At 40.3% G+C, this 27,475-nt stretch overlaps 1 protein-coding gene across 5 annotated transcripts in view; it reads right to left on the minus strand.

Moving 5' to 3' along the window:
* banp (BTG3 associated nuclear protein) overlaps positions 1 to 27,475 on the minus strand; it is a 51,137-nt gene that overhangs the window by 16,229 nt on the left and 7,433 nt on the right. For all 5 annotated transcript variants that reach the window (XM_086109185.1, XM_086109181.1, XM_086109184.1 and 2 more), the window contains 5 exons: positions 26,327 to 26,566; positions 23,837 to 23,995; positions 20,889 to 21,010; positions 18,371 to 18,442; positions 15,707 to 15,751 (listed from right to left, as the gene is read on the minus strand). In XM_086109185.1, the coding sequence (XP_085965311.1) occupies positions 15,707 to 15,751; positions 18,371 to 18,442; positions 20,889 to 21,010; positions 23,837 to 23,995; positions 26,327 to 26,566 (638 nt within the window). The remainder of the gene's footprint in view (positions 1 to 15,706; positions 15,752 to 18,370; positions 18,443 to 20,888; positions 21,011 to 23,836; positions 23,996 to 26,326; positions 26,567 to 27,475) is intronic.

The raw sequence follows: 27,475 nt of genomic DNA on the forward strand, positions 1-27,475 counted from the left end.
ACTTACGTCGTGTAGATCATCGCATCGAAACAGAAGAACTGTAACGACTGGAGCGGAGCGAGTGAAATGCGTCCGTTTGAGCGAGGCTGGACACAAAGTTAAAAAGATCCAGCAGACACTAGGAGTCGGAAAGACGCAAATCTACGAAACTTTAAAAAACAAGGCATCGATTCAACTCCTGATGACAAGCCACCATCCAGCAAGGAAGCAATGCAAATGGCAACAAAAATCCTTCAGTATGCACAAGAATTACCAGACATCGGTGATCAACGGGACAGTTGCTTGCAACTAGCAAGAAAACTGTATGACACGCAGGCAAACATTGTCATAAACCAAAGAATGCATCCAACAAAACAATCTAAAATACACATTTTTTTCCCAAGACAGAAAAAAATAAACATTAAAATACTGTATGTATTTTACTGTTGTGATTTTTTTGGGATACACCTGTATTGCAGTTTTTGTTATATAAACAGTTTTTGGACAGTATATTTTTGTATTTTATTGATTGTGTTGTTACACGTGCATTTTGTCAACATACTTGCAGGTTCATAAAGGACATGTACCATGCTCATTTCCAAAATGAGGAATTTCTGTTATCAGGACAAATTGGACAGCGCAAACACGAGTCCGTACTAGAGAATATTTACTGTATATAGATATTTTTAAACAGACTGACATATGTCAAATTGCTGAAAATTCATGCTATCACTACCGGATTGGCGAAGCCAGCTAGTTTCGGTTCCAAAGCCAAGCCTCTCGAGACTAAGCCTCCCCAACTGGTCCAACTGATGGACATATGTGGTCAAATACTGCAGCTCAGCGGACCTGAAAATTGGCGCCAGTTGTAAAACGCTTGTTTTACTCCGCTCCCTACTTCCATCTGAGAGTAGTTTGCATTCTCAGCTGTGAAGATGCACATAAAGGCTGAGAAAAGCGGATAGATTTGGAAGACGAGGATCTTTGCCGGAACTTCTCGGCATCGTATCCTGTCCCATGACTCACTATGTAAGAACACGGGTCACACTGGGTTCAATACATGATGGCTTGCAAACCAAATTCTAAAGTGAGGAAACACAAATATACAGTGGAACCTCAAACCAGACGACAGCTTACAGTCCTGCGTAAAAATGAAGGTGACTTCCTACAGCCCTGATTTGCAGACACTGTGCGCAGAGGTTCAGGAAAAGAAGTTGCATGAACCACGTCAAAGAAATATTCAGGCAGTTATTTTGCAAATATACTGTATATGTATATTTTTATTGTTCAGTGAAATTGTGCTCTTTTTTCCACTGTATTTTTAAATTCAGGTCAAGGCTCTGCTAAAGCCGACTTCCAAGTCATTCTAAAATAAATTCATGCAGTATACATTTATTGCTTTGGCATTTTATTGGCAGGTCTTTTTTTAACACTTGTGTGAGTTAAAGATGACAGAAAGCAAAACACCTTATCTGAAAAAGGTGGTGGTATCTTGCAGACAGACCAAACATGGGCATCTTTCCCCGTTCTCATTCCTCAAGGTGAAATCAGCCAATCAGAAAGTCCCTCAGATAGGAAGATTTGCATTTTGACCCGATTACTTGAAACACTGCTGGTACAGTTAAGGGTTTAATGCAGACCGTGAGAGCCATAAGGAAAATTTGGTTTAATTGTATATTCAGCTATTTGTTCACCATTGAATACCGGTAATTTGAATTGACCAGGTGTATATGTGTAATTTAATATTAATGTTACACTACCTAGTTACATTTGTCATTTTTTTAAAGCCTTAATTTGTGTTCAAGAGGAATTAAAGCGAATCTTTTTGTTGGATCAAGTGCATGGGCTTGGTGCTTTTGTTGTCGTTGTTGCTGAACGGAAAGGCCCGTCGACGAAAGGCACAAGTCGAGTACCTTCATGCCCTGCTGACAAAAGGACCGTAAATTGCCGCTACACCGGCCACGGTTTGACTCTGGAACAGATTATTTCAATTTCAATTATATTCTTTGGGGAAACATTTTGGGAAAATGAAAAGAAAAATGCAGGTTGACTCAGGTCCTGCAACAAATTGTGGTTGACCTTTTTCCTTCATACGGCTGTGTCAGATAATGAATATACCTTGATGCAGTAGACATGTTACAGATTATATTTATTCATATATCATTTGTGATTGAACTTCTTCACAGTGAACTATTTTACATCAATTCTAATGATTGGACGGAATCAACAACAGAGTGAGCTGGACAAAGAGGAGAGAAGAAGGTGGAAACTCTCAAACTTAATGGAACAATGAAACATGATTGCTTCGTCTTCATCCATTTCCAGATAAGAACTAAAATGTCTCACTTAAAACGCAGCCTAACGAAAGGAATTTGGCTCACGAGGCTCCATTTGTCAGATACAAGAGCTATCATCGGGGTCTTAAGTGTATTAGTTAGGGCTGACCTCAGATTTCACGAGGAGTCTCAAATAACCTGAGCTGGCTGGTGGGCCTCAATGCTGTCTACCACTGTCTACCACTTAACCGTATTGACGCAAAAGGCAACAAACTGTATCACGGGTAGTTTTAATTGTCTGGAGGATTTGCAAGATTCTGACCAAGCGAAAAAGTGAAGAAACAAAATGCTGTGTTTGTCATGCTCCCAGCAACGATGAATAAAACATATCATGGCAGTACAAGGAGAAACACAAAAAAAATGCATCACTCAAAAGGAAGAACGTGGAAAACTGTCAAGACTCATGAATCAAACACTTGAAGGCACTTCTCTCTTTAAAAAGAGAATGTGACCACTACAAAAATGACTGACCCTAACAGAAGACATGATGTTCAAAATGATCCATCTCGTCCGCCAAACTATGTAAATCCCATTCTACTGATGCATCAAAAAGGTGACTGGTAACTAGACTTCTACCAGGAACGACATGTATGATGCAGACTGGCATCCCCAAAGGGGCTCACTCAGTAAGAGCAATCTGTGCATCAGATGGTACCATGAGTCATCCGCTTGATGTCTGTGTGAGTGTTTGTGTTTCTGTTTAGTTTGCTGGAATGAGATTAGAAAGGAAACTCCCATTTCACAAGAGCAACCAAATCTATACACAAACGATACGATTCTGTGTTTAAAGAAAAGGGACACACTAATCTGGTTCTTTTCATCCCCAGAGAAATATCTCAAAGGCAAAACACGGAAATGAAAAAAAGAAACATTTGGACTTGAGAGTGACTGGAACTTCCTTTCAGCTTCACAGCTGTCAACATCTGTATCTGCCAACTCTGGACAGATGTCTCGGCAGTAACACTATCTCCAGTTAGATAGGTGGGGTGGGAAGGCTTTTGGACGTTGTTTTGGCTGCAACTCTGCTGTAAAGATGCCCAAACATAGTCGTGTTCTGGGTGCTCGTTTCGTGCCGACCTACAAAATGAACATGCTGGCCTGAAATGTCTCTCTGACTGAACTCATTGGCCTTTATGACAGACTGGCGGAAATAAAACATACCATAATTACAGCTCGATGAACTGTGCATTCTTTCAATTTTGCACAGAATGCTATAAATGTATGTCCTGGCCTGACTCTAACCTTGTAACCTGACCCACAGCTTCCCATCTCCTCCCATACAAGGTCTTCACACCTGCATCTAATTAAGGTCTCTCTACCATATTCCCACCATTAAACTAAGAATCGTATCAAGACACGGGTTACAGAGGCTTTGTGACAAACCCGGCATGACCCACATTCTGACCCTGATCCAGAACCAGAAAATCAAAAGGGGACCGATGACAAAAATAAAAGCTGTAATTAAGTCAAGCCCCTCAAACCAAAAGGATGGAAATTCCAGTTCATCTTATTCTCTCAATCCTCTTGTGCAAATTCAAACTTGGTCTGTCTAACTAATGAAGGCATCTTTATAGTTATGGTACACTTCTTGATTTAAGATGATGGCCCTTTTATGATTCGAACCACCCCATTTAATGGAGCCGAAGAATTTGACATTTTCTGGCTGTCTATTACTCTATTTCAACATCAAAGTATTAGACTGAAAAATAAATAAAATATCCATTTGCAACAAGCTCCACATCTTCACAGTTCAGTTATTGACATTTCCTTTTAAACACCTAAACACAAGGGGACCACATTTCTACTCGAGCTCAAACACCAGATGACCATTTCTTATTTGACATCACTTAGTTATTTGGTGAACTTCACGATGCTTTCTCCCTTCTTAGTTTGCTACGCAAGCTGTTGTTTGTCGGTTAGTCACACAAAAGTTTTACAGCTCCCCTTGTAGCGCTTCATTTTTTTTCCCACACATAATTCTAAGCCTGAACAGCAGGGCCACACTAAATCAAATTTTGGCTCCGGTTGTTGATGTGTTTTCTAATCTGGTCACAATTTGCAAGTATAAGCTAAGAAGACATCCTCAGTTTCAAAGCTCTGATACAGTTTAGGCGTGTCAAAAATATCCCCATTAAAGAAAAACAAAAGTTGGCATGACAAAAAACATAAAGACCACTACAGGCATGCACAGCAACTGCTTATCATTCTGGGTGTAACTTTTGTATAACCTTCGAATGATGGAATTAATGCACTTCTACTGCAAGGCAGTAAAAGACCTATTTGGATCCATCCACACGTCCTACATTTTCAAAGTTGACCATATTCAGTGTTTCACTGTGACTATCAAAAATTTCCACTTCAACATTTTCAAATGCAAGCATTTTTAGACTCCAAAATGAGGTTGCCAGCCAGGCAGGTCTGCACCCAGTTTGTGCTGATCTTGAGTCACATTGAAATAAGTCGGAAACATCTGGTCCCTCTTACTCACACGGCCTGTAACCCTGGGTCCTGCCCAAATAGACAGAAGAAAACAGCCAGAAGCGTACTGGCCAATTAATGATACACACACAAACAGCATTTCGGATTGCCGAGTTCTGTATCGCCACGCTGAGATGCCACGAGGACACAAAACAGACATTGAAACGGTATCCGGACTTTGGCCTCCCTGCTTATGTACATTCCCCTTACACTAAAATGCGTCATAGAGCGTGGTCTTTGTAGCTTTTGATCTCATTTTACTTTTGCTGCATGTATGAGTGACTGGAATCTCAACACACTATGAGTCGAACCGCAAAAGCACCCCTGAGCAGAGAAGGAAGAGACACTGAACAACAAGAAAAATTAGCATGAGCTTGCGGTTTCATTCAAGCACTAATTAAACTCCAAGTCTGGAGGGTCATTCAGTTTTGAAGCAAGTGTGATGAGGGGAAAGATGCCGGTGGCCAATAAAAATCAACTCACACCAATGTACAGGTACTGGTAGGGGGCTGCCAAGAACAAGTGCAGGGGCAAAGCTGTCTTTTTCTCCATTTAATCTCACACTGACCCAATCAGTGATTTTTGAGAGAATCTAGCAGATGCACAGCAACATCTGCCCTTAAGCATGGGCGTGCAACATATTGGCCTATTTATTTTTAATTATTTCTAGTACTTATCGTCCCACGTCACTTACACTCACACTGCTGAGCAATGTGTTGACAACAGACATGTCTCAAACTACGCTAAACTAAATTGAACACAAATTAGTTTCCATTTCCAGCTGTCACTCATCTCAACATGATGTGTATTCTACAAACGCCTTGCAGTACATTCCAACTAGCACTTCTGGGGTAACTATATTTTAACTTGTGATGGTAGATTTAAAAACACGTTACCTTGCAGCTGAGCACTGTGGTGGATTGAGGTCTTTAGCAGGGGACCATGATTCAAATCACAGTCATGAACACTAACACCCTAATGGGTATGATAGACTCTAATCGCAACCCTTTGTGTTAAAATGAGCAGGACGCATCAGGAAGCGCATCCTGTAAAAACTACGGCAAACATACAATCACGGTGGTGACACCTGACGAGACGTGCCCTGCATATGGAAAATCTCACAAACTGTGGTGTCAACTTTCCACCAAGAGAGGGTACGCATAAATTATTAGAAGGTTCTAAGTGGTTTGGATAGAATACAATGGATGTATGTGGCATTTCTGTGTGGATGGCGTAAAATGGAGGCGGCAATGCCTCGGTGCAAAAACAAATTTCCGTCGACCATTTTTGGTGGCCGACTTTCTTCACAGTCTTAGACTAGAACTATGTCAAACCTTTCATTGAGATTTATTTTGCGTCTCTTCACGGTAAGCTTAGTGATTGTCTTCATACCTTGCATTAGTTTGTGTTCTGTTTTACTTCCTGACATCACAGATTGGCAGAGGAAGAAGAATTCAAGAACATACGGAAACATGAAAATAAAATGGGTGAATGTGAAAACTTCCTTGGCCAATTCAGATGGCATAGACCTCTTTCAATTTCAGGTGTCATCTGGTACAGTGATGGGTTTTTTGTCTTCTGTTCAAAGCTCAACTGTCTCAGTATTTTATCGTGAATGGCACAAGGCATCTCCAACACCATTTCTCTTCTTGGCTTCCTTTCCACACATTTGCAACACTTTCCTCCTTCCTCTTTATTAGTCTCTCTTTTCTTTAACAAAAGCCCCCATTTGGTCTGCATCAATGCAATATAATAGCAAAGGAGACGGGTATTCAGGAAGCAGAGTAAAAGACGTTAGTAGAGTTTCATTGGTCTGCCGTCTGTTCCCATCTCTTCCACTGAGAGGGGGGATTTAAAATTTGAGCTAATTGGAATCAATTGAGCAGTTACAACGAAGGGTACATTGTCATTTGGGGTGTCCCCATACAACTTTTTCACTTCCGATATGATACCGATGTTGCTACCTAGAGTACTGTCCAATACCAATCTGATAAGATACCAGCAGGAATTACACATGCTTGTATTTTTTTAGTAGGAAATGTTCGAAGAGTCTTGATCAAGTGATACTATTCAAACAAAGAACAACAGAAGGTATGAGAATGTGAATTTGATGTATCTTCAATGAAGACACATCTAATTCGTAGATTCTACATAGAGAACACAAGATTAAATAAAGAATATGTCAGTCGCGAAGCAAGATACTGTTGCACTGCGTGTGCCCTGTTTATTTTCTTGGTAAATTCAGATCTGGCTGTTATGGTTATGTCACATCTATCGATGTCCTACCTACGTTCTGCGATGGAAATGTAGGCCTGATTCATGACTCAATGAATTAATGATTGTACAGTACACTCACGCAATGACTCAGCAACAGAACAAAACACAATGGAGGTTGGAGTGACCTCGAAAGAAAATAAGCAATTACCAAAAAGTCTTTCGTTTCTTTTCTCAGTAGGTGGATCATTTTGACCCATTATCTTTCCTGAAATGGTTTTGTTTATAGCGTACATAAATGGTCAATAAGGGAGGATTACTGTGAACAGAACCCCAAGCAAAATCTTTTATATACAGAAAACGTGAGATTGCCTGTTTGAATCCTAATGTAAATTTGTGATGGTGAAAGTCAAGCAATGTTATGAAATGGATCCAGATGCACAACTGTAACTTGTGACCCAAAGTGTCAGATGGTGGCAGGTGTCATTTAGGACATGTGTTTCATTCAGTAGGAACAGATGAACAAGGCACACTGACACACAGTAGGCTGGAGAAGAATACAGACCCAGGGAGAGAGGCAGTGGAAGTGAGCTCAATGTGATTAACTGTTTGGGATAGGTTACAGAAACATAGGACCCAAACACTTTTTTTTGTGTGTGTGTGTGAGATAACAAAAAAGTGACATAATACGGAGAATGTTTCGTGAAGACCCCCCTGTAAACAAGCAAAGGGGGCATTCATCCATCCAAGGTTTTTTATTAGATTCCAGTAGTCATACTTTCTCCAAAATATTTGACCGGGCATTTTGATGTTGATACACAGTCAAAATAAAATGTAAAATATGCATGGTATTTTTATTTTTAAAGTTTCTCTCTGACCATCAACATAGACAGTAATATAAGGATTGGGGTTTTTTGGGGGTTTGTGCTCGTCTGTGGATAGTAAGTAGCAACATGACAAGATTTCCTAAAAATTACTATATGTGAGAATGCAGTCCGTAAAGTCTGATTGGAATGGCCACTTTAACCTGAACGTACAAAGAATGTTGAAAATCAGACGATGGATTATGGACGAATTTAGTTTTTTGTTTGGCCCCCCAAAAAAAACAACAACAAAAAAAAATTCAGGGAACATTTTTGTTAGTGCTGTCAAGTGATTAATGAGGGTGATTAATTAATTAGGATCTGTAATTAATTAATTAATCTATATTTTAAGATCATCTAAAAATTACTGAGAAAACCCCTATTTTCATTTTAAATTCGTTACACTATTGAGGCAGATCAAAAGATAAAGAAAAAGTGGCATTATAAAGTATTTTATTGTTTTTTAGCAGACTTGGACAGATGCAGTCCTAGCCATTTCTTTCTTTCTGCTGTATTTGAGACAAGTCAAAGTCCTACCTGCAACCTTTAGTTTCGACCACGAGGGGGAATACTGTATCACTGTTTTGTTTGTTTTTGTAAATCTCCAAAGAATTACAAAATAAAAATAAAATAGAACATCAGGTCCTTAAAAAGTGCTTAGGTTAACATATCAAAAACAGTAAGAACAATTTTCTGAGCAATACAAGTACTCAACAATGAACTTGCTTCAGATAATAAACAATAAATAAAACAGACCCTTAAATCACAGTGCTGTAAGTGAGCACTTCAGAAATAACACTGTTCATCATGACAAACAAAAAGTGCAGAAATAAACATCAATCACTTCTAGTAGTCTACAGAGGACACATCAACTGTGCCTCGTATGTGAGGTGTTCTCGAGTTTAGTTTGCCAAAGAGCTTTGCTATGTATGGCTCGCTCGCAATATTGCTAACGCTTTCGGTGCTAACGTTAGCTGTGGCTGCACTCACGACTGGGTCCTTTGCATTGATGTGGGAGGCTAAATTTGAGCTGCTTCGGTGGTAAGCAAACTCCTTACAAATTAGGCACAACACTCTACCTTTCTCAATTGTGTCATCAGGGCGTTTTTGGAATGTAAATTTTCCATTCATTTTGCCGAGAACTCTCACACACTCCTCCATTTTCACCTCTCCACTCCTCAGCGCTGCTTACTAAGCCCGCCCAACTCCAATGGGAGCCTATCAGCTACGGCTAAACAAGAAAGGCAGAGACTAAAATGTAGATTAACGCGATAAAAAAAATAATGTGTTAAATGTGATATAATTAATTAATCACAATTAATGTGATAATTTGATACCCTTAGTTTTTGTTGTATCAGCAATAGAAAAACAGTTAAAAAAAGTCTTTAAATAAGAATAAAACAGTCTAACTTCATCAATTGTCAACATACAGTGATGTGAAAAGGTGTGTGGACCCTTCCTGATTTTTCTTTTTGCAGGTTTGTCACACTGTATATGTTTTCCCATATTATACTGTATATGCACGCACGCACGCACGCACACATTCACACACATATATATTATATATATATATATGAATGAAAAGCTCAATGTGTAACATGAAAGATGGGGGCGGAACCCCTTTCGATTTGTTTTGGAACAGCCTATCATTTTACAAAAACAATCTGCATGTCAGTTTCAAAAGGAAGCGAGAATAGCTTTTTATTGGACCGCGCTCACTCACGCACACAAGGGAATTAAATGCTTTTTGCACTTTCTAGTTCTCATATCCTCGAATCTGCATATATTATACCTGTACATGCAGAAGGTTCAAACAGTGCATCTAATTAATGCATGTTTCTCAAGGCAGTCATGACAGAAGCTAAACTTGATCAAGATGGACTCTAGAGCAAATGTGAATGGTACAGGACATGTGTCTCAGAGCACTTCACACTGGACAAACCACAGAGCTGCAGAGGAATGCGTGCAGTCTGGCTATAAGACCCATTCGAGGAAATCACCATAGTGTTTATGAATCATAGATGAAGAGCAACAATCATTGGCGAGACCCTCAACAGTTGAAAACCCACAAATAAAACCTTAACAAAAGCTCTCGAAACCAATGTATGCACAAATGAACTATATGGATGATTGAGATCTTCATCAACAGAAAAAGGAACTGAGCAGCTGAGAGAGCATATTTCCAGATGCAGATCCAGGAGGCGGCTTAAGATCCTAAAGCATGACATCATTTTAAATATTTTGACATATTATGTCTCGTGGAGGATGATTATTTGTTTTCATGGACAGAGTTTGGTGCCATTCCTTCTCTGCAAATTATGTCCATACAATAACATCAGCTGCTTAATTGCAAGAAAGCAAGTCTCGACTGTCTAAATCAGGGGTGCCCGTTACGTCGATCGCGATCGACCAGTAGATCAAGGACTGGCCCCAAGTCGATCCAAGGTGTGTAGAGGAAAAAACAAAAACAAAAAACATTTGTCTCTGTGCATGTTTGTAATATATTTTTTGTGTTAATGCACACTGCACCCTAATCATTCTATCAGTCTCACTTTCACAAAAAGTATTTTAAAAAGAAAAGAAAAGAAAGCAGGTAATCTTTAACCTAATGTGACGTGTGACTGCGTCACCGGAAGTTGTTTGCGCTCAGCAGTCTGCAGTTGCAGCGGGTGATCAGACTTCTGGCGCTATATCTTTTGTCATTATCATTATTGTCATTCAGAGTTCGTTTTGTACAATTCACAGAGGGGACGGGCAAAGAATGGGAATCTGGAGGGCCGAGAAAACATTTTAAAATGGTACGAGTTAGCTACGATCATTAACAGTCTGCCTAAGTGTGTCGCATGCCTTGGCGTCAGGCTATTGCTCATCAAGGCATGTGTGTGTAGGTGTGTGTGTGCGTACGCGCGCGCGTGGTAAAGGGTTGATCGCGGGAGGTTGGTTGATCGAAAAGTAGATCTTCGGTCAAAAAAGTTTGGGCTCCCTGGTCTAAATAAATATAGTCATATATGTCTTGCTTTTTACAGCCCTGGTCTTAAAGGTTTGTAATATGTCGGTGAGAGGTGGTATTACTGTAAAATCCTGATTCTCACATAAGCATCTATCAAACTTTTGCTTTGTAGTCAGAAAAAAGCTCACAACTGCTGAATAAAAAAAAAGACAACAGTCCATAGAGCAAAACACATTTCACGACCAGACAGCTAGTGAAAGAATGTCCTCCCTGTTTATCAGAGATGTGTTCCTCGAGCCGGTCCTTGGCCTCGAGGACCGGCTCGAGGACCGAGGGGCGGTCCTTGGTCCTCGGCCTTGGCCTCGGAGTCAAGTCCTTGGTCCTTGGCCTTGGCCTCGGGAGTCAAGTCCTTGGCCTTGGCCTCGGATTGCCGGTCCTCGGACACAATGAGGGATTAGAGTCACGAAGGAATCTGATAAATTCCACCCAAGGAAACCCATATTGATGGATTAACTCTGGCACTTTAAGAGGGGCGGGTCTGCCACTGACACGTAACAGGTAGCGCAACGTATAAAGAGCGGCATCACAGTTAGTTTCAATCACGGGTTGTTGCGTTCGCGATTGGCAGTTTAAATAGCGTGTAAAGCCTTTCTGTAACAGTGGTGTCTTTTATTTAGTTATTTTTGCACAGTCGTCACGTTTGTGCGGTCGCACTAGAATGTTTGTTTGAACCAAGTAATTTGCGTTACAGCTGGAGTCAATAATGTCGGCAGTTCACTTCCGGGTTTGGCCGTTGGGATTTGGAGTCCTTTTGCTCGATTCCAGTTATGTTTGCTGAATGCTTTCTCATGTTTGGAATAATGAATATTGATAATACATAGTTTAAAATCATGGTTGATTTGATATTATTATTATTATTGTGAAGCTGAAGGTATTAATTAATGTAGTATTAGTGGTAGTGGTAATAATAGTAGTACTCGGAGAATGGTTCAGCCATCTCGTTACCTCTGCGTCCCGCGTCCTAGACGCATAATTTTCCCACGGGACGCACAGTTCCAAACAATGTGCGTTTTTGGGACGCAAGGAAATTTCTCAGTCAAAACAAACAAACAAACAAACAAACAAAAAAACTACGGCAAGCCTGGGGATTTCACAGTAACCATCGTTACCGGTAGCGTGTCGTTTCCGTGGCGTCATTTTCACGGTACCGAAAAATAGTTTAATTATAAAAGTCACCGCACTTGAATTGACTGTGATCCACGCGATTTCACGGCGCCTGTATGCGTGTTTGTGATGTGGTGTGGTGTGTGAGTGTGTTTCTTCTAATTTACTTTCGTTTTGTTTTGTTTTCAGTGTTGGGGGGGGACACAACAGATGACGTTATGTGCGCATGCGGGTTGTTATTTTAGTCCGCAAACTGAGGAATCGCACGGATGAAAGTTTGAGATGGCGGCGAAAAAAACTCACCAAGGTCTACTAATTACGATATTTAAGAAATGGGAATGCTTGTCTGATTTTTCATATGAATCGTCCAAAGGGCGTATCACTAAACTCACCTGTGACGTATGCACAGAACGCGAGAGCGAAATACGACGCGAGGCACGATTACGAGGCAAATTGGTCATTAGATTTGTAGGCTAATCGCTGTGAAAAATATTATGAAACAGTCTTGGTTATTCTATAATTTACTGGTTGTAGCATGGTAACTTTATGAATAAAACATTCGTCACAAGGTGTAGTAATGCTCATGTTAACTGTTGGTAGAACTAATGATGACGTGTGTTAAATTCTTTCGTCAAATTGATCGTAGATTACACATGCATCGTCTTGGGAAGAGGATGTCAAGCCACATCAATACTTACCTGTATTAATGATTACCAGTCAATTAATCTTTGCAGTGTGAGATTGGAAAAAATACTCTGATGATGCCACATGAGTACACCAGTTTTTGATCCATTTATTTTTTGGAATAAACCTGGAGTACACAGCTGCTGATGTAATGTTCATTGTTAATGCATAGTTTTCAAACATTGACCCTTGAAACATTATACTTTTGAGTTTCGGAATTCTTGATTATCAAGATCAGTCAAAACAGAAAAATGGGTTCCCATGATGAACGTTTACGGAACCCAACATTTGTTATCGTGGTTCATTGGGTAATCCGACGGAACCGAAAAACGGTTACCATGAATTTCCGAAATCCTCAGGCCTGCTCTTGAATTATTTAAATTTTTGCAGCATTTGTTTATCATTGTACGTATATGTTGTTGTTTGTGTTATTATCATATGCAATTGAATAAGTAGACCCTTTCAGAATTCGAAATTTGGGACTCTCTCAATGCATAATGGGACTCATACTTTTCTGATCAGCGAGTCCCTGGGACTCGCTGCCGGTAAACTGTAAAATTATCACTGAGAGATTACTGCTTTTTCTGCAGTCAGTGATTGACTTCTATGCAAAGTCATTTCTCAACTTGTGTTCTGTGCCACGTCATGGCTGTTGAGTGTTGATTTACTTCATATTAAGAAACTACTGCACTAAAATATTAATTCATAAATATATACCATATGATTTTTTTACTCTTTGAATAAAAACACTTCATTCAAGCCTTAGGGAGTGCAAAGGGTTATGATAGAGGGGTGTTGCAAATCATGAGGATCTGCCAAGTGGTATGATAGCATTGTTTTATACATGTCCTCGGCTCGGCCTCAGTTTCAAAATCAGTCCTTGGCCTCGGCCTCGGAGTCAAGTCCTTGGCCTTGGCCTTGGCCTCGGGTTGCCGGTCCTTGGACACAACACTGCTGTTTATGGTTAGAAAAGGAACAAAAAATGGTGCAAACTGTAAAAGTTTGGGCCTTTTTGTTTACTTATAAGGGTACAGGAAAAAATAAAAATAACAGGTCTATCTGCAAAGGTGCATGTAAAAATGTCGGTGTGGTTCTCAAATCAGCCTCAAAGTTTGTTGTTTGGCACTCGTTTTTTTTCTCATCTCATGGGTGAACTTAAAGATCTGTAGCACATCTAAAATGCTATGTATGTGCTAATTTCATTTTGATGTGTCAGCCATGCAAGCAAAGAACAAAAGGAGCGACTTTGCTTTAGTGTTGCCAACTTAAATATATTGTTGCTATCTTCAGTGACTTTTCAAATCATTCTAGCAACTACAAAATATGTATATATCAATATTGTCAACGCCAAATGTGGTCCTCATGTTAGCAACAATATTATTTCCTGCACAGTGGGAGGATTGGGAACAAAGGAGCGTACCTTGGTAATGATTTGGAAATCCTAACAACAGCTAATGGTGGTTTGTGCTCATTATGTGAGCACACGATAAAAAGATAAAACCATATGGATACTGTAGATGTTTTTTGTGAATATTGATTCAATAGTGATTCAAGTTAATATGTGGAGATATGTCATGTCGATGCATAGGTCCTGGAAGGCCGCTGTCCTGCATGTTTTCCAAGTCTCCCTGTTGCAACACACCTGATTCAAATGAACAGGTTCAATATCAGGCTTCCGCAGAGCTTGCTGATGATCTGATCATTTGAATCAGGTGTGTTGCAAAAGGGAGACTTGGAAAACATGCAGGACAGCGGCCCTCCAGGACCGGAGTTTGACACCTGGGTGATGTAACAGATTTCTTTTTCACCAGTTTTTAATTTCAATTTTATCACAAGCTACAGTGTACCTGAGCTACAAATGGTAATGCACTCTACTGATTGATACAAAATAAGACATTGAATTCATATTTAACACAACTGAGTTAGTTTCCTCGTGTGGCCCTTTGGCAACCATTTTCCACATGGCACCTTCAAAAAATGTATTGCCCAGCTCTGACTTGTAAAATGAGACCATATGAGACCACTAACTGATTTAGCACAGTCCTCTTAGGGGAGTGGCCCGGTGCCCAATCTTTTTTGTCCCACAGACCACTTTCACATGATGACGTATTTTGACGGACCGTCGAAGCCGTGGTGCAACGAGAGGAGATGACCCTCCTTTGTTGGTGTCCCCGTATTCGGCCAGTGCTGCCACCCCTCGAGTCTAGCTGCGGTTCCCGTGAGAGCCCGCAGAGTCAAGTGATGCCAACTTCAAGTAAAAGCCTCAGAAGTAATGCTGTACATGGACATAATTATGAATATTTTATTCTGAAATTAACTCTAGGAAGCAATTATTGTGGCTCCAAACTTGACTTAGACTTTTGACTGTGGGCTGCCATGCCCAAAGTCACTGAGCTGCAATCACTGACACATGTGGCTGCAATATGTTTGAAATGCAAATGCACTCTGAGGCAATCGAATCTGGCGCACACATGACTATTTCCAGTATGCATATGCATATGTGCACATGCACCCCACTTTTAGGCACCCCTGCCTATGTGAATACTTTTGAAAAGAGCCCACTGTTATACACAAAACAGAAGAAATAGTAGTAGTAATTTAAATCTTTATACACACATACGCACTTTTATACATGCAAACACACTTTAAATGAACTGTCAACAGTTCTAATGGGGAAAAAAATACTGTTGTGTACTTTTCGGATGTACTTTGGTTCCCAGGATGCACTGGTGCATGTAATGCTGGCGTTTTTCCATCAGATCATGATTAATTATTATCATTTAAGTGTGTTTATGTTACCCCTCGTTCATTGAATGTATGGTTATCACATCAGGTCCAGGGTTGGCATTGTCGCGCCCCCCTTTTTAATAAAAAGCCGAAGAACCTCTGTACTGTGAGGCGGATGTGATAAACACAGCAGCAACCCCAACAATCTATCTCACTCTCTCGACACAACACAGAAGAGCAGTATAAAACTTATCCTCCGAGAACTTACAGTGTTTCATTACTCTGACCCGAATATAATTCAAGATTCTTACCTGCCCATCTTGGCCAACATGCACCTGATGGATCTGGAGGTTCCCCTGAAAGACAGAAATGACATGCCATGAAAAAAAAAAGACAGACCTCCTCCAAGGGAACACACCCTGAACAAGATGCCAAATATGCACAGCCCATTAAATTTGAAAGGGACAGAAAGGCCTGAACATGATTGAACTGCTAACAAGAAAAAATCTTTAAAAAAGGACTTGACTTGAGATTTGTAGCTTGTTTACATTTAAACATCTACATCAATTCACAATCCACTATGTCGGTCAGTAGCAGGACAGTACAACTGCTGTATGAATTCTCAGCATGCAGTTGCCATGAGTGTTAGCTCATAAACATTGATACAAATGTCTACATCAACTATTCTGTCAAGTCTGGTTACAACATGACTCCTGGAAAAGAAATTGCAATTGCAATGCCCACCATAAAAACTTTGAACAGCCACATCCACAATGACAAACAGAAGTGCACGAACTGGATCATACTGAATGTGTCATATTTAAAAAATGTCACAATTTTCTGTGGTTTTCAGTCGCAAATTGCATTTTATTTGCTTGCAGCATAGTCTGAGATGTCATACGGCCAGAGAACAGTGTAAACTCTCAAACAGCTCATTTCCTCTTCGGGCATGCTAAACCCAATGTCTTGATGGAAAGGGGTCTGTTCCTAATGAAAACATATTCTGTGTGAGTGGCAGTTGGGAGAAGTGGGATTCCGTTGCTAAGCTTTGAACTCTAAAAAAGAAACATAATCATGAAATAGGACAGAAAGCGGAGAAAAGAAAATCGGAGTTCAGCCACAAAGAGCAGGGAAGACTTTAAAGCTTTTCTGCCTTCAATACTCCCGGTTTCTCTCACTCAATCGTGCATTTCATCCTCTCAGTGCAAAACGCAGTGAGAAATGTGAAAACCACGTGGTTGAAGTGTCAATATCTGCTGCATAAATGTCAAGCTGTAATGAATGTGCAGAACATAGCATGCGGTATGCGATTACAAGCACGTATATTTACATTTACTGGCGTCTTAAAATAAATTCCTGCCCAACTACCTGACAAAGTCATCTAGAATGATGTGAATGCAGAAATTACTCAACTGTCACTGGTCTTTAAATTTTAATTTCAACTGGCAAGTCTGTGCTGTGAGCACATGCAGTGATGCCTGGTGAAGGACATGAGACATCTGGGATTTACATGGAGACAAAAGTCCTAAGTCCATGACTAAGTAGGCGGGTATATAAACATGAAGGCCTATAACAGGCCACATCTGTTTTTATTCAAATCACTAATGACTTTACTTTAATCGTCAGCTATTACTGAAGTGCTTTGCTCATGATGTTGGATTCTAGCAGAAGACACAATTGTAGTTGATGCAATATCATAAATCTTAATGGACTGGAATTTGTGTCAGTCAAACTGAGGGTATCTACTCTCAAAGTACAGAAGAGAATTGTAAACTCACTGAACAATAATACATTACGAGGAACACGTTTATAGTATGCATATAGTCATAGTAATCAGTTAATATAATTAAATATTGGATAAAAACGTGTCTGATGACTTCATTCTGTGCTGTTCTTTCTTGCAAGCACACAAAATCACAAAAACTTTTCATACGAATGATGGTGGTCAAGTGTTACTTTATCATCATCAGTCCTACATTTTTCATTATAGATGTATGTCTTTCCTTGCAAAATTACAACTTTATTTCATTGTACCCCCCCTCCCCCTGTGACCCTAACAGTGCTTTATTTTGTACATCCATTACTTAAATCTGAAGTTGTATTCTTTTTTGTAAACCAAATTAAGATACAGTTTCAAAGGTAATTTTTTTTAAAAATCCATATTTTCGGACTACACATAGCTTCAGGGTCATACCGGTCAAAAATGCACCAGAAAGAAGAAAAAATAAGTAATTGCAGAGAGTAAAATCAATTTTTGAGGGGAAATTTTAAAAACGAGACCAAGAACAGTCAAGCTCATTGCCCCCGAAATCACCGTTTCCTCATCGTGGGTGCGTCCAGAAATACATACCAAGCATGCATTGTTTCACTCCGACTGTTCAGAAACTCAAGAACATTGTTCAAATGTGCCATTTAGTTATTTAGAGTGCCCCAAAAAAGGAGTGCCGAAGCCCGCAGGACCAGCCAAACGATTTAAAAAAAAAAACTATGACTTTCAGTCCAAAAAATATGGTACAGTCATACCTCGGTTTTTGACCATAGTCCGTTCCAGAAGGCTGTTCTAAAACCGATTTGTTCGAAAACCGAAACCACGCTCTTTAAAAAAAAAAAATCTTTAGTGAACACGTCTGCTCACAATGGAACGCTATACGAGGAAGCGTCACTTCCTCGTCTACCCAAGGAAGTGTCACTTCCTCGTGTAAGGAAGGCGAGAGGAGTCAAGTGGCGCATTCATGTGCGCTCAGTTTGGTTGAGAACCGATTTTTGGTCGTAATCCGAGGCATAAAAAAAAAAATCTAAATTTTTGGTCGAAAACCGAGGTTTGACTATATTTCTTTGAGTAGTTTTTTGTTGTTGTTGTTATTTCTACTCTACTTGTACTGTACTTTTCAAGTTTGGTGTGTGATACTGTGGGAAAAAAAACACTAGAGAAAGGGGTTATTATCCTCTTACACCAAAAACCAATGCAAACTTGCCTCACTATCCTGGGTGATCTGCACCTCCTCTCCTTGAGGAACCTGGGCAATGTGCAGTTGGCCTTGTGGAATCTGAGAAAGACACATGGAGAACATTTTTCTTAAAATGTCAAAAATACTGTGCATCCTGCACAGCCATGACCCTAGTGAGGATAGGCCTTTCAGAAAATGGAATTATATATATACACACACACATACATACATTCCATACATATACCGTACTTTAACCCTTCCTTGAACAATGTGTAGTCACAATTTTTTAAAAATCCATTCCATAACGTTGAATTTCAATTTTTAAACGTGTGTATGTGATTGTGTGTAAATCTAGGGGAGTGCAATGTATTTATATACTGTACGTTTTTATATTTCACGATACACTTGGGGGTGGAGGCTCCTGCAAAATCTCGTTGTAACAAGTGTGCAATGACAAAGTATTCATTCATTTATATATACATATGCAGTATAGACACACATATACATATCTACATACACACACACATATATATATATATCATCATAACTGCAGGGTGTAAGACGCTGGCAGGGAAAGCCTACATGGAACGCCGTAACCAGGTGGCTGGCATAGTCTACCGAAACATCTGTGTGGAGTATGGACTGACTGGAAACCCCAAGGTCAAAATGGGAAAACACCTCCAAAGGTGGTGGAGAATGACAGAGCGAAGATCCTGTGGGACTTCCAGATCCCAACTGACAAGATGGTAATGGCGAACCAACCAGATATCGTGATCATAGATAAAGGGCAGAGGAAAGCCGTTGTAGTGGATGTAGCGGTCCCAAGTGATGGAAACATCAGAAAGAAGGAACACGAGAAACTCGAGAAATACCAAGGGCTCAGAGAGGAGCTGGAGAGCGCCTGGAAGGTAAAGGTGACAGTCGTGCCTGTGGTGGTCGGAGCACTCGGGGCAGTGACCCCCAAACTAGATGAGTGGTTGCAACAGATCCCGGGAACAACATCGGACATCTCAGTCCAGAAATGTGCAGTGCTGGGAACAGCAAGGATACTGCGCAGAAGAAGCTTCCTGGCCTCTGGTAGAGGACCCGAGCTGAATGAGGGACGGACACCACCCGAGGGGTGAGACGAGGATTTTATTTATATATATCCAGTATATACACACACACACATACATATACACACATATATATATATATATGTATATATATATTTATATATACTGTATATATACACATACACACACACACATAATTCGTTTTCACATACCTCCCTAATCACTCTTACCATCAATGTATTTGTGAAAGAGAATGAACAAAGAAGGGCAGAACAAAGTGTGGTGTTGCACTTTCTTGAAATCATAAATCCAAGATTTAGTTTAAAGGACATGTGAATGGCAAGCAACCACAAAAAAGTGTCTTGTCTTTCAGTAACGGCATTGTTGTGGTGTAAACCATCTTAGCAAAACATATGCAACTATAATTGGACAGCCAATGCAAATGATCAAATATCTTGTATGGATTCCTCAATGTTGCAGAGTCGAGGAAAAGTACAGATGGGAAAGTAAGGGCAGATGTAAGGGAGTGGGGGGGACTACATAAACACTGCATGCCGCATGTCTCGTCAAGGGTTTTTGGTGGATATTAGGGAGCTTGACAGGAATACCAAGTAGAAACATTGAATTTCCATATGTAACTTAATACAGTGCACAAAAGTTATCTGTCACTGAACAGAATCGAAATGAAAAACAATGTGAACTTCCAAACGTCCAACATTGTGAAACAAAGAAAGCTTTCATCAGTAACCAAAATGCAATGCACAAAATATTTTTTTTTCTTTGTGGACAAGGTTTGCCAATCAATGACTTCATTTGATGAGCGACTTTCTAACTTTGTGGAGCATTGGCCCCCCCCCCACGCCCCCCTGCATGTTAATCCCAGGGAAGTGAAGCCAGGGTTTTATTAAACCATAAAAATATGACAATATAATCAATGAACAACTGGTTTTCTTTTTTAATAGAATCAACAGATTTTATTTCTTAAATTCACATTGTGTACAGACTAGAAGCAAAGCAATTTTTTTTTTTTTTTACAAAAAGCTCTGCTGTAATGTAATTTTGAGAACATTTATTGTGCAGACCTCAGAAGTCAGGGTCAGAACCCAGGTCCGTATTGTTAAAAATAACAAATAATATTACTCAAAATTATAAATATTTCATACTATATTAACTTCATGCAGGGATCCTAGCGTAAAACACGCACTGATAACAGTGTTTTCAGAGAAAAAAGCAATACAGACTCACACCCTCACTCACTCACACCGAATAAGCACCACACATTACCTAGCACGCTGTGAAGTGCAACTAAGACTCGTAATTGTTTAGAGATGGTCCACTTCAGTTGCGTTCACTCGCAGTGCTCATAGTATGGCAGACCTTCGACCATGTTAGAACTAATACTTATGCAAGACTATGAACCATATTTAACATTTCCATAAAGATGACCAATTCAGAGAATGATCAAGGGAGGACAAATTACTGACACTCACCACTTGAACTTGTCCATCCTCTCCAATGTGATGGAACTGGACTTGCTGATTGGCCAGTGTGTAGTGCAGGGTCTGTTGGGTGGCTGCTTCTATGTGGGTGGCTTCTTCTGAGAGGCATCCCTCTGTTCCAAAGTAGAAACACTGAAATTACAATGCTGCTTATGTGCTTATGTGAATGGGTTAGAAATTAAGACGAGCTGAGTTCCCACTGCGCTCAGAAATGCGCAAAATGTAAATTGTTCAATAGCAAACTAGTAATGTGAACACAGAAAAAAAAAATTCTCAAATATTGCATATATGTTTTCCATTCATGCATGAGGTGGTTTGGGAAGATGACGGGGTCGGGAGGCCCAAGGGCCTCGGTCTCTGCTGCACCCCGTCTCTTCTATTGTTTTCCTTTCCCATCTAAGATATCAGGGCACTTAACAGCGAAACTGAATCTGAATCTGAATCTGAATCTGAAAACCACCCGCTCTGTCTCCCTCTGTTGGTCATTGTTGTGTTTATGTTCCTCTGGACGAATTGTAACTTCTAACTAACAAGTAAATTCCTTGTGTGTTTTACATACTTGGCCAGTAAATATGATTCTGATTCAGACCTTTGAGACATGTCGATGTCAAAGTATATTGCAAAAGTATAATAGAAACACATTTCCACTTTTCATGTGACCTCGCCTGGTCGCATTCAAAGGGTGAAACCCAGTATTCCAGCCTCTCCAGCAGCAACATGCTGTCCAGCAACGCCTCCGGCAGCCATCGCAACGAGTGCTGGTTCGACAGAGGACCGGCGGGAGACAGAGGGAATGGGGGTTTCCTGGGCGACTCCGCCAAGCCTTATTTAGACAATCTCAACGAGGGCAGATCCAACAACGCCGGCATCGCTGCAGACCCCTGACGCCCGCTTGTGGGCCGGTCCCCGCCAAGGCAGCACAACATGGCCAGTGCCCTATGAGCAGTCCACGCCAGTTGGCAGCTGTGCCAAGAGTGGGGGACACTGTCCGTGTGTAGGGAACAGCGAGTACTGTCCCGGGGCCCCAGGGGAAGCGGCATGGTCCAGGCAGGGAAGTTCTGTAGAGCGCATGGGTGCAACAGAGACTGAGGCCCTTGAGCTGATCCGGAGCCAGTGAGGGAAGTGCGCCCAGCCCGAACACGCTAAATTGAATCTGCCGCACAGGCTGTTCAGGCCCCACTCTTTTCGAAATTGTAGAAATATTGTTTTTATTTTGCAAAAAATTGTAATGGAAACCCCAGCTCGTGATTCAAGCAAACATTAAAGATTGCTCCTCATAATCCATTCTTGTATTCATGTATGGGGTATATTACTGTAGAAGTACTGTAAAAGCTTGATGTTTTTAGCCATTATCCAGTGCTGCGTCCAGAAATGGACTGGCAAAAATAAATGTTGACATTTTGTTGCCTCATTGTTTTTGCTTATCATACAATTGAAAATATGAATCGTTTGAGTTTTTGTAAAAAGCCTAGCCATCTCTTATTTATATTTTACCTGTATGCCAGACATTAAAATACACAAACAGGGATTCTTGAGCTAGTAATCAAAACGATAGACTTCAAAATATAAACACTTCACCAGAAACCTGACATTCCTGAATTGATAAGTCATATGACTCCAGAGGCACTTAAAGGAAAAAAAATAAAAATAACAATAACAATAAGAAGAAGAAGAAGAAGAAAAATAATTCACACCAATGAAATGCTATAAATGCTGAAAAGAAATAGTCTCAGAAAATGTTTAGTGGTTTAAAGATCATTTCTTGTAGTAATAAAATCAACCACTGAGTGTCTGAACCAAGAGTGAATAAGAGTGAATGAGGTTATCACTCCAAAAGACGAGGCGTGACCCATGTATTATAATTAGAGATTTAAAAAAATAAAATAAAAAATAAAAATAAATAAATGAATAAATAATTTTTAAAAAGGTACGCTGATGTGATAGAACATATTTTTCTGCATATTATTGAAATTAATAGTGGATTTTTAAAACGAATACACATTGACAAGTTTTTTAAAAATCTACACACAGACGCTTTATGTAAAAAATTTGTGAACACGTGTTTTGTTTTGTTTTATAATGATTATTTCCATTATACTTGGGTTCTGGTTTCAAAACTAGCTATCCATCAAATTTTTCTTTGTTGTGTATGTAATATGTGGAAGTCGTTAAACATTTATACGGTTTCACAAAATTCACAGTAATAATGGCTCTCCAAGGGTAACTGTAACTACAATGTGGCCCGCAACAAAAATGAGTCTGACACCACTGGTTTAGTGTGAAATTAAATATGTAAGCACAGCGTTACTTTTAACCACTATTAAAATCAAACGTATTAACTTGAATTTTTTTAGTTATCTGTTTTTTTTAACTTGCACGAGAGACCTTTATTTTTGAAAACCTTATGAAAATAAATTCACGAGTGTAAATGCGTATACACCGAGCTCCCACTGATGGGATAACCTGCTGTGTTTACAAAAGCAGAGCAATTTGGCAACCAAGTTCAGATTAGCAGCAGTTAAGATACAGTGTGTATTGACAATGTGCCTGTTGCGGACACGGTCGTGTGTCTTACTGCAGATGAAAACACACACTTGTTTTGTATAGAAAGTACAAATGCTAATATTAGCTGTTTATTTGCATTTGAGTTGACACACCATGTAGTTGTTAGATGTGTCACTGTTGGCAATAGAATTAATGAGTTAAAAACAGGTACCGGTACATGTATTGTGTCCTCGGCAATTATGCATATAGATGAGGTATGAAAAAATATTGGCCCTTAGAGACCATTTGCTACAATGACACAGCAAAAGTCAAAGGATTTTGTGCCAATTCATTTTGGTGTGAGGTGTCATTTAACAATGACATCTTTACGTCACCATCACTCACAAATTCCTGTTTTCATGCAGGACAAAACCAATGTGGTGTATACACATTACCTGAGCCTGAACCACGAGGCGTGCGTTTGGAGAAGCTCTTGACAGCCAAACTCTGACCACGCTGCTTGCGTCTCCAGGCAGTGCGACACTTTGAGTCGATGCTTTGCTTGATGCGATACCAGTCTGACTCTGAGATGCCAAATTTGTGGAATAAGTGACCTATGGAAAAGCAGAGGGGGGGGGGGGGGGGGGAGATATATAAATAAAAGGAAAATAAATCATTCTTGACAGTAGTGTTGCACCAAGTACCAGTCCCAGTTTCATCATCATCAAGGTGCTTCAACTCTTTGTCCAGCTACTCGATGGGGCCAGCATACAGCGCGTCAGCCGTGCACAGAAGGCGGAAGCCCATCTCTGACACGCATCAGGCACTATCTTAAAGCAATAGCGTGCTGATCACTTTGATCACTCATGCCATATACCAGGAAGATGCGTGCAAGTCAATACAGTATTTGTCTCATCGTCACTCGCGTTCCGCACAAGGTGCATTTCAAAGCAGTCAGAAATTGGAAAGTCATAAAAAGTCCACCAACGCATTAAATGTTAATAAGTACCAATATCTAAACTCGTAGAGCTTTCTATCAAGCTATACAAGCTGACAAGAATGATGGAGTGAAATCACGTTCCTATTTGACTTGACTACAATCAATGATCCATCTGGTCACATATGTTCCAGTACCCAATCAAATCGCTTGGCTTCCATCTGCCATTCCAGTGGTTGGGATGTCAAAAGTTAAATATTCAATGAGGTTTTATCCCTCCCGAAGGCTAAAATAAACAAGACATTTTTTGGCGCCCTAAGACTTTTGTACAGTTCTGGATATATATGTATAAAAAGGTTACAAGTTTTCTCTTCAATTGCTGTGTTTAAAAATATTCTACATATATTTGTAATTCATCCATCCATTTTCCGAACCGCTTGATCCTCACTAGGGTCGCGGGGGGTGCTGGAGCCTATCCCAGCCATCTCCGGGCAGTAGGCGGGGGACACCCTGAATCAGTTGCCAGCCAATCGCAGGGCACACAGAGACGAACAACCATCCACGCCCACACCCACACCTAGGGAAAATTTAGAGCGTCCAATCAGCCTGACATGCATGTTTTTGGAATGTGGGAGGAAACCGGAGCACCCGGAGAAAACCCACGCAGGCCCGGGGAGAACATGCAAACTCCACACAGGGAGGCCGGAGCTGGAATCGAACCCGGTACCTCTGCACTGTGAAGCCGACGTGCTAACCACTGGACTACCGGGCCGCCCTATATTTGTAATTTTTTCAGAAAAATTCTGATTAATAGCCTTGATGTAATTGTTAGAATTTTTTTTTAATGAAGTTATTTAGCTGTCAGCTATTATTTAATGTCTTTTTACTCATGTTTTAAGTTTTTGCTATACCGGTTTTGAAGTATTTTATGTAAGTATAGTATATCACGGTCAAAATGTTGGTATCATGACGTAACTTTACACAGATATTCACAAATATAACAATCAGAAGACCGCAGATGCCAACTTTGATACAGCATCACAAACAAAGTGCATTAGAATGGGCAAGCTTTTAAAGTTTCCTAAAAGTGTTCAATAATCCAAAGGAGCAATTTAATTAAAACGGAAGGAATTACTGATTTTGCCGACTACTTTACCTTCAAGTGTTACTGCAGTCCTATGAAACATCCTTCCCTCAGGACAACAAGTAAATATGAAACTGCCGCTGCTGGTGGCTGACCTAATGAGCTGTCCATGACAGGATTTACATCTCAAATCTACATAAATGCATACCCCAGTCAAACTGAAGGTTATCTGCATAAATGTCATGTGTGTGTGTATGTGGGGGGAGGGGCTTTCACATCCGGTGGCACCAGTTCAGACAGGAGGAGCAGGTGCTCTTTCATTCCTTCCCCTATTTTTTTTAAGGAAGGCCGAGTGAGTCACTCAATTGGCTCTGCTCTCGATCCTGCATACCATTGTACCCTCGCACTAATCTGATATGCACTCCATACACATGTGCAAAATACAGTATGGAGCTACAGGATTCCAACAGGAATAAAAGAGCTCAGTGACTTGAACGTGACTCTTTTCAGATCATTCTTCCAGACATGTGCTTGTCATTTAGAGTCTGGTATGTTATAAATGTGTTGCACATTAACGCTTGTGTGCAATGATGAGTGCATGTTGTTGTAACTCACCATGGGAATAGAGAGTGCAGCCTGTTTCTGTGTTCATTTCAATGCTGCTTTGTAATGGCGGGAGGGTGAAATTTGGGAAGTTCTCATAGACTTCATTTACTGATTCAAGGGGGTAAGGATCTAATAATCCTTGGCTGAGTGAAGATTTATGTGCATTACTTTGATATACAATAAGCTCTACACAAATCATGCACTGGTGGTGTATGGAAAAACACTGCACTGACTCATGGGTCAGAGTGAAGTCATTGAATAGTAGCACCAGGACATCTTCCAAAAATGCACAAAAATCAAGCAAGTGGCAAGACTCACAGCGAATGCCATAAATCATGAGCGGATCCAGCTGCTTCTTGCCATGTTTGCCCTGTCCAGAGAGGTTGGACATGGCCTGGACCTCCCGATGGAAAAGGTAGTCCAACAGCGTGAGAGCCATTTTTTCTGCCGTGCGGCAGTTGGACGATATATGGAGCATGTCGGCTGGCGAGACTGGACAACGAACACGCATCTCTGGGTTACTGTCATCACCTAACCATGTGCCCCCTGGGTAGTCTTCTGAAAAGCACAAATAAAAAAAATCAGAGCTCTCCACAAGCACCCCTGAGATCATTATTCATTGTGGAAAATGGTTATCAACCCACTTTAACATTAACATTGAAAAACTGCTTCGCTGATCCCACACTCCTACAAGCATGTGACATAAATTATGTAATCCAACAGCTCCCCCATATGGCGTAAAAAGAGAAGTGAAATTTCAGCCGCGTGCGTCTTGAAAAGTATGAAACTCACAGTAAAAACAAGCAAGCAATTACAGAATAAAAGAGCCAAGGCAAACTAAGAATGACATTTTCAAAAATGATACTTTTCTGTAATACAAAAGCAAATTACTAATAAAGAGAAATGAACATCTGTGATAGCCACTCTCTAAGATGATGCTGTGTCAAAAACACATCATTCATCCCCAGCTGATATAACGACATGGGCTCATGGTTACTTTGGCAAAATGTTGACTCTAACTCCAATAAGTAGTTACATCCACAAATGCCAGGTAAAACACAACTGAGCCCAGACATCCTGTCGACTACTTCCCAGCCTGTGAGACATCTGGTCATCTCACAGTGGAAACTTGTTTGGTCGTGAAACTAATTCATAACTCAGGCCTTTTTTTTGGAAGAAATGGAAGCAACGTAGTCCAAAATAAAAATGAAAAAGTTCATCTTGGCTGTTGCCAACCACCCCAAAGGCCAAGGACTGTGATTGAATGGAGCCTCCGTTGGTCAGTGGCAATGCCTTTGGCAAAGATAACTTATACCTCAATAAAATAAAACAATACAGAGTTGACATGGATTTTTATTCAATAAACCACCTGACCCTTTTCTGGTTTGGTATTATGATGCTCTTAATAAGACTTGACACGGACGGCATTACAAGTACACGCTGTAATGAAATGTAGCCCAGTGTGAT

This window comes from Hippocampus guttulatus, chromosome 4, assembly GCF_054856545.1.
Source record: "Hippocampus guttulatus isolate MCC_2025c chromosome 4, RoL_Hgut_1.0, whole genome shotgun sequence".
Lineage (NCBI taxonomy): Eukaryota > Metazoa > Chordata > Actinopteri > Syngnathiformes > Syngnathidae > Hippocampus > Hippocampus guttulatus.